The sequence below is a fragment of the Aplysia californica genome, unplaced genomic scaffold, assembly GCF_000002075.1.
Source record: "Aplysia californica isolate F4 #8 unplaced genomic scaffold, AplCal3.0 scaffold00526, whole genome shotgun sequence".
NCBI classification, from domain to species: domain Eukaryota; kingdom Metazoa; phylum Mollusca; class Gastropoda; order Aplysiida; family Aplysiidae; genus Aplysia; species Aplysia californica.
In genome coordinates, this window is record NW_004797796.1 from 397,982 (window position 1) to 406,244 (window position 8,263).

General features: G+C 38.1%; 1 protein-coding gene across 3 annotated transcripts in view; it reads left to right on the plus strand.

Annotated features, from left to right (window-relative positions):
• The window catches only part of LOC101863211 (phosphoribosyl pyrophosphate synthase-associated protein 2), a 28,010-nt gene extending 22,083 nt beyond the window's left edge, over positions 1 to 5,927 (plus strand). For all 3 annotated transcript variants that reach the window (XM_035971881.1, XM_005106331.3, XM_005106330.3), the window contains exon 10: positions 52 to 5,927. In XM_035971881.1, coding sequence (XP_035827774.1) covers positions 52 to 210 — 159 coding nt within the window. In that variant the 3' untranslated portion in view covers positions 211 to 5,927. The remainder of the gene's footprint in view (positions 1 to 51) is intronic.
• Positions 5,928 to 8,263: the final 2,336 nt, after the last annotated feature.

Sequence of the window (8,263 nt, forward strand, 5' to 3'; positions counted from 1 at the left end):
CACAAGGATGAGCCCCCTTGAATGTATGTTATGTTTGTCTCTGTGTCGCAGGTGGTTGTGACCAACACGGTTCCTCATGAAGTGAAGAAGATGCACTGCCACAAGATTAAGACGGTGGACATCAGTGTGCTGCTGTGCGAGGCAATCCGGCGCATCCACCACCGGGAGTCCATGTCGTACCTTTTCCGCAACGTGGGCATGGACGACTGAGGTGGTCACAGTCAGACACCGCCGAGGCCAATCAGGGATTCTGTTATTGACGTTTGGTTACTGTTACAGTGACACTTGACGGTGTGCCTCAGCTTTTGACGTCTGCAATTGTGACCCCTGTGTGAAAGAATCCAAGTAAACAACAGACCTTTTTGTATGTGTGTGAATGCTTGTCTGTATGTGTTTATGTGTGCTCGCAGTTTGATGTGCGTTACTTGACATTGTATTGTTGTATCGATTCGTGGTGTTAATTGGTATTGGGAGGGAAATTTTGTCGGTGAATTTTTTTTGTTACGAGGTGTATGTAGAATATTGTGTTTTGCTCATGCCAAAGCCTATCATGTGTGTATGGGTATTGCAGTTTATGTGTTAAGGTTTTTATAGTATAGTTTGTATGCATTCTTATGATATCAGACTTGTGTGAAAGAGCATGAATGCAACCTTTTTACTTTGTGTATTTGAGTGTATGACAGTGGCAATGACAACTTTTGTTCATATTATCCTCAGTGGAGGAATAGCGTCTACTTACTGAAAAGAATAAAGACTTTTTTTCATAGGCTTTCTTCTTCCTTTTCTTTTCTCTGTGCTCTATTCAAACACTCTCATATTCACTCACTTACTCACTGTCTTGTTGTTTTCTTCAAAGGCCAGGCACAGATTCCCGAAATCCCCTTTCCTTACAAATTATTAGTCACATTCATATTTTACCAACAGTGCTTTGTGCAAAGACAACGTTTTTAAATCCATTATTCATGAAAAGAAGTTTTGCATACTTTTGGTAACCTGACAGGTTGGCTGAAATTATATTATGAAGGAATATGAGTGTGTGAGTTTGTGTGCTCGTCAATTATTATTTGTGTACATATTTTTATTACAGAGTTTACGTATGTAAAGTTGACCAATCCTTAGTCCGTCTTGTTTGATTTCCCCTCCCCATGCATGTTGTCACTGAGTGCTGTTGCTTCCTTGACATCTCGGGATTCTTTTGCCCTTTTACCTTTAAACGACTAACTCATGTCAGCTGTCGGTGAAGACTTTGCTCAGACTCAGAGTACTCCGATGGGGTTGTAGTGTTCCTTAGTGGTTTTTACCAACGCTGCAGTTTCTGCTGTGAGGGAATTGTTGAACAGTGAGTTTGCTTTATCCTGTGATTATGATGTGATTCCTTTGAATTGTGTTTTCTTTCCCATTATAATCTAATTTTCTGTACATCACGGTGGGAGAGTTAGGGGGGTTTCTCTTTGTGTTATCACTTGATCATTATCAGTCATGCCTGATCATACCAGATTTTCAAAAATGTTTGTACGCATTTCGTGGGCTGTGAGAAATGACAATCTGTTGTGTATTTTAGGAATGGTTTTGTGTGGTTTACTACTTATATAGAGATTTAATTCATGTCCATTGCCTCTGTTCTGGTCTCTACTTTTGGCTCAAGTTTCAAATTTTTTTTAATGAAAAAAGAACTGAGATTTTAGTGTTTATATAATTTTGTAGAGTGTTTTTAATGTGGTTTGCTCCGTGAATTCCCATTCTGTGCATTACAACAATGTCATTTTGCATTTTTCATGTGCTTTGCTGTCCAAGTTCAATGCTCTTTAAGTTGCCGGATTATAAAGTCTGATTTGCTCTTTTTTATTCCTATTTTATTATCTCAGCTGATGCTGGGTTTTTTTGGTTTTTAGTAGGACTGGAGAGCAGACATGGCAGTGGAAAGGTTAATGTTGTCATTGCATCTGTGTTCTTGAACAGGCAAATAGGCTACCAAAACAGGTATAGCAAAAGCAATAAATGTCAGACTAAACATTTTGTGTCAATGTCAAAAATTGCTATTTCATGTGTATGTTACTGAATGAGAATGTGAGGCTTGTACTTTTTGTGTGCATGTTGGCACTTTGGTTTAACACTGCACATGTGTGTACTCCTGTTCATGGGGAATATCCTGCTCATGCATGAGGCCATTGGCCTTGGTACGGTAGGCCTATTGTATTTTCTAAATCTTTACATTAGCAGTTAAAAATAAAACAGGCTGATAGCTGAGCAACAAAGGTTATGGATCCTCTTGAGATATGGTATTTATATGTGAAGGCTCTGTTGGTACTTGCTGTTAAGAGATTGTTTTGATTTTGTGGATTCTGCAGAATGTTCAGTGCAGTTATTGTGATGAGCAGTCATGTTCACTTCAAAGAAGAAAGATTGAAAGCACTTGGGTTGTTGTTTTAATCAGAAGTTTTGATATATATAATATATATGCTTTCCCTTTTAAAAACACTAATTGTGAAATCACACTTGTCTCACTTTGAATTGTAAATGATTGTGGTGCAGTGTAACTCCCCCAGTGTCCACCCTAATTCTCTGTACCATACATAACTGGGTGTGCACTCCTCACATGTGGTTTTTTTATGTCAACGATTGATTATACTTTCTGTCTGGGCTCATACTGCCACCTAGTGTTGGGAAGTATTTAGCCCTGCCTTGTTGGAAATAATTTGGAGATGGGAAGTCGAGAATAGTGTCTTTTCATCGTGAGTGATTTGAGTTTGGAATGCTTTGTGCTGTTTGCTCCTTACACTTCCTTAGCACTGTTTTTAGTGTTACCATCATATATCATTCATATTATGCAGACAACAAGGTGCCCATTTTAGTCTGTGCTCCTTATGATAATGCCGTAAGCCTCTCATGTCAGATTTGAGGGAGCCAAGGACACAAACTTATGACCATGACATTTTTGTGTTTCCTTTACCAACACCGAAGACTGAAGCAGCCCACCATAGCATGATGTGAACCCTGGATCAAATACACGCTTGTGGCGCTCATCATACAAACATGTTGCACTCAATTATTTCTCAATGTGCTGCTTTACCTGTTTATGACCCGATGCTCCTCTTATTAATACTAATACTTACTTGTAGTGTGCATGGTTTGAGACTTTTTGGGGGGGAAATGAATAGCAATTGTTGTAGTGTGAAGCACCTGGCAGTCTTCAAAACTTGATAATTGAATTTGGCTTTTGAGTTTGAATTACATGAATTACATGTAGGCCTATTATATGTATGTCCTTGTGATGAAATCTGGCTTTCATCAAAATAATTAAATCAAAGAAATCGTCATTTTTCCGGCAATTTTTAATATAATTTTTGTTTTTGTTCAGCACCCTTTATTTCTATTGTTAAAATCACATTCCTGTGTAGATAAAATGTTGATCAAACGCACACAAAAATTTCAGTTTGCAGTTTCTAAGGCCACTCAAACTTTTGAAGCCACCAAACTTTGGCGGCCATTTTCCGGTTATTTTACCTATGACATCAGGTTACCCCCACCTCCTTCAATTTAATCATAAATATTTGACTGCTATTTGAGATGGGTATTTCTTTTTTCATCACAAGCAAGACAAATGAACAAGCTTTAAATGGTACGGTACCAATAACTCTATATTTGCCCAAAAATTGACGAGCACCTGATTTCCCAGCGTGTCATAACACATATGATGTTATTGTTAGTAATTTGCTGTAGAATTTGGAAAAGACTCAAGCGAGGGTTCTTTTCACTATCCTGTTTTGCTACTTCAAATGTTATGATGGATAGAGGCAGAAGCAAGGATAGCACATCTCAGAGACTGGACATAACTTAGGTCAAATAACTGCATGGTATTGGTGGGCACTCAATCTTAACTTACTTCTACCCTTCTCCGGACCAAAAAATATTTTAGTTTTTATGAGGCATGCTACATTCTTGGTGCCACTTTACTTTTGTTCTGGAAGTTTTCAGTTCTTTCCTCTCCGGTCCCCTTTTTTCAGGATCTTTACGTTTATATTCTCTTTCTTGCTTACAATATTATTTTAAAAACTTCTGAGAGTAGTGTCTGTTCTTTTCAACTCCAGTGCCCTGAGCAAAACAAAAATAGTTTTAAGTACATGTACAATACTTGTGAGTCATCCTCTGTGATTTCATGTTGTGTGATTTTAGAATGATTCAATTTGATGAGTTACCGTTACATCATTAGCCTATTACTTGTACTATTGACTGTTACTGGTAGTTCTTGTTTGTATTGATATTGGGATATGTCCTGACCACTGTGAAAATTTGTTCAGTTTGGCCTACCTATGATTCATCTCCACAACTGACAAACTCTTTTGTCTCCTGCTGTCTGTTTCTGTCTGTCTGTTCTAAGAAGGAAAGGAAAGAAAATGTTGGGTTTTTTAAACATTTAATTTGTATTGTGGGTCAAAAAAGAAGTGGAAAATGTCCAGTACTGATTGAAATGTGTCAGCATGAACTGTTTTGACCCGATTATCAGTGTTATTTGTTGAAGTTTGTGAATTATGTATGCTGGTATCTGTTGTGTTACTGTTATGATAGGGTTTCTGCTTTACACAAATAAGATACTGGAAATGGGTACAGTGGGTTTTTTTCTTGCATTTTTGTCTTAAATTTTTCAGAAATAATAGTATTAATAATTTAGCATTTTATTGCACATTACATCCATGCTCCACAACATGTTATAGCAGTGCCAGTATAGACTGTACCTTATACAGCTAAACCTCAATAACACCCCCTCCCCCTCCCCCACTGTTGTGTGCCAGCAGTAAAGTCCTCACTAAACTAACATATTTGCCCTCAACATGACCGGCAAACTGGCTACCTTCCAAAAGCAAAATTTATACCACACACAGCTACTGACACCTACTTGGCAGCTGAGCAGTTATAAATATAATGTTTCTTTTCCCCCCACACGACTCTTTGAGCTAGATTTAATTGATGTCACGCTTTTCTCTGATTTGCTCCCTCCTCACCCATGTCTTGTAGACAAGCAACACGTATAAAATTTATCAAGTAGCCACTGATCCAGCTGAAAGCCTTATTTTTTATTTAAATTTATTTTATGGGGTCATGACGAGACAATCAGCTGGAGCTGTAATTAGTTGCTAAACCCCCCCCTAGAAAAAATAAAATTTTGTAAATGTTTACGACATGTATGAATACACTAAGTCTAAGTACTATACCAAGACTAGATTGTCTCAAGTGAGAAGCCTGAACACCAGCTCGATTTACGAGGAGGTATCAATAATTTTTATTTTTACCTAAGTTTGAAGGAGTGGAGCTACGAACTTGAAATTTGAACAGGTTCAAGATACATCTAAGCTAAGAATGCACACCAATAATTGGGAATTTCCTTCAATAGCACTTTACATTTTAGTTGACAAAATGGAATAAATTGAAATGAAAGCTGTGATGAAGTTCCTTCATCTCCAAGACCACGGTCTGTACACGATGAAATGTCAGTAGTGTATGGAGATATCTGCCCGAGCTATGATGTGGTCAAATATTGGTGGGAAAATAACTCATTAAAAATATTCTTAATATAATAATATGAAAAATAATTGTCCTTAATCTAGTCATGACAGAATCATTCCCCTTGACGTTTGACCCCATTGTACTTATTATTATACCGCCAACTTAATGCTCATCCCAAGGTTGGCGATATAATAAATTTTAATTTTAACTGGGTTCTAAATTATATTACCAGTATATTGATGATTCGGAGTTTTTTAAAATACAATCCTGAGCTGTGCTTTTTTAAAAGAGATATAAAACCAATTTTCCCCAAGAAAGAATTCATTTGTGTGCCTACTTGTTGAACTTGTAAACATTTTTAGGGCAGTGAAATGTCTTCCCTCTTCTGTCTTGTTCGACTTGAATAAAAAAAAATATTATGAGAATATTGAGAAGTTCTGTTGCTGTTAGTATAGTTCATAAATTGTTTTTGTCAATCAAAATGAAATACGCTTTATTGACAATGTCAAACAAACAAAAAATATTAGTACAGTAGTCTCCGCCTAAGATCCCGGTGCTCAGGTGCAGGGAAATGCAGGATCTTAGGCGAACCGAGATCTTAACCGACGAACCCAGGGAAGAATCTATGGTGACTCATGTTAAGGCTCACGATCCATAAAATGGTCTCCCTCCACTCTAAAATGACTGACGTGACCGCTTTGTGGGTTTATGACGTATGGCAAGCAAAGAGTGGTTAACCTTGATAACCTATCACAGTGCTTAGTGGCATGAGGTATGCCATTTTCACTTATTGTCCTATCATGAGTCTCAAGATGTACGCTTATCCAGTTGCCCCTCCCCTTTACCTGTCAAAAATTTATAGCTCCCCCCCAACCGCCTTTGTCATTACACACCATTACGTTGTGAATACACCAATTAAAATTCAGTCTGTCTCGCAAATTCGGGAGTAGAGACAACTGTAGCAATGGTCGGGGAAGAGTTCACGCTTCGATGTGATCCCGCCTTGAGGGAACGTGTAGGCCCTACCCACCCAGCGTGTGATGTAAGTTTAGGGGTAGAGCTCAGGTGTGAGTGCGATGCGTGGGGAAAACAAACGTGTAGGTCAGTTCACATCCCGGTGTGATCCCGTCTGGGGCAAACATTGTATCGCTTCATCGAGTTTTACAACGTGTATGTGATCATATTCATGATAGGGGCTGATCTTTGACGCAACGGACTGTTTATTGATCTCAAACTTTTCACTCTTGGTTGATCAGCTGTGCCCGCCCGTGATTTTTGTCCCGCAAATTATGATCTGAATTGCGGGATCTTACCCGAATGTAGACCTTTAGAGTGAATCAGAGCGGGATCTTAGGGGTGACTTTTGTATAGTAAAAATTCTGTTTTCTTAAATCAGCGGCATCTTAAGCGAACCGGGGTCATAAGCGGTGGGATCTTAGGTGGAGACTACTGTACTACTAATTAGTACTATTATAACTTGACAGTCAAACCTTGTTCTACCACCAAGATATATATATTGCATGATAAGGTATACCAATACTATCCTACTTTTTCCCCTTTTAAGTTTTATAAACTAAATTAAACCACCAACTGTTTGAGACAGTCCTTACTGCAATGCGAGTTACCGCTTGTTACTCACTGATTTGCTCCGTCCCCACCCATCCCTTCTCCCCACCGTTGTCTTTTGGTGACAGTTTCAAGTAGCATGCGTTTAAACTTACTCTCACCCTTAATTTTGAATTTGTGCACAAAACCAAAGAGAGTAAATGAGAGAGACAGACTTGGGGAGAAAGAAAAGACTTTCTTCAGTCAGCTCTAAACTAGTATAAACATGAACAGTACCTGTACATGATGCATTTCATGTGTATATTAAACATGTCCAACTAAAAAAAAGACAAAGACACTTCTCCAACACAGATCACAATGATCACACAGTCAAATCATTTCCTTTGGTGCTGATAATTAATTAGGCTAAAGCAGAGGTCAGATTAGAACCCCATTATTATATCGTACAAATTTAAACTTAGGCCTACTTTTATAGTTGACTTATACTGCGAACTTTTTGTTTGTCCCAGGGTTGTCAGTATGGTTAGATATATCTTAGAGTATGAGTAGTATTATTACTCACTGTAATAGTAATAATAATAAATATCAATAAATATATATATGACGTTTGATTTGTACATGTAGGGCTACTACCGGTACACAGTGTAGTACTGCACTAGACAGACTACATATTATATTGTTCTGTATTGGAATAACTTCAATTTGAGATTGTATGTTACTCTGTATAAGTGTAAAACTGTTCTTAGTTCTAGTGGAAACCAAATCTGACTAAATGACTGCCACTGCAGGCTACTGTGTCAGATTATGAGCACAGTTTGGTTTGGTTATTCTCATTATGGCCTGGTTTCCGACAAATGTCTGATCTGAGATATATTTGACCTTGTTGGTTGTAAGTTTGTAAGCGCTCAGCTTTACTGCAGAAGGAAAGAAGTTACCAGTAGTGTAAAGTGTACCGGTACCCGCATGTGCACGATACTCAAAGAGGTGCAGTTTTATTTTTTTTTTAGATTATAAAAGATCATTTAGGAGGAGGGCTTCCAACCTTTCCTGTTGTAAATATGTTAGTAAATTATACTGTTGAGTCATCCCGGGTTGAAAAGGATACAGAGTTCCAACATTTCAACAGAAAGACTGAGACACTAAAAATTCCGTCTCACTGGGGAATCGAACTTGGGTCTAGTGTCTGCGACTGCGA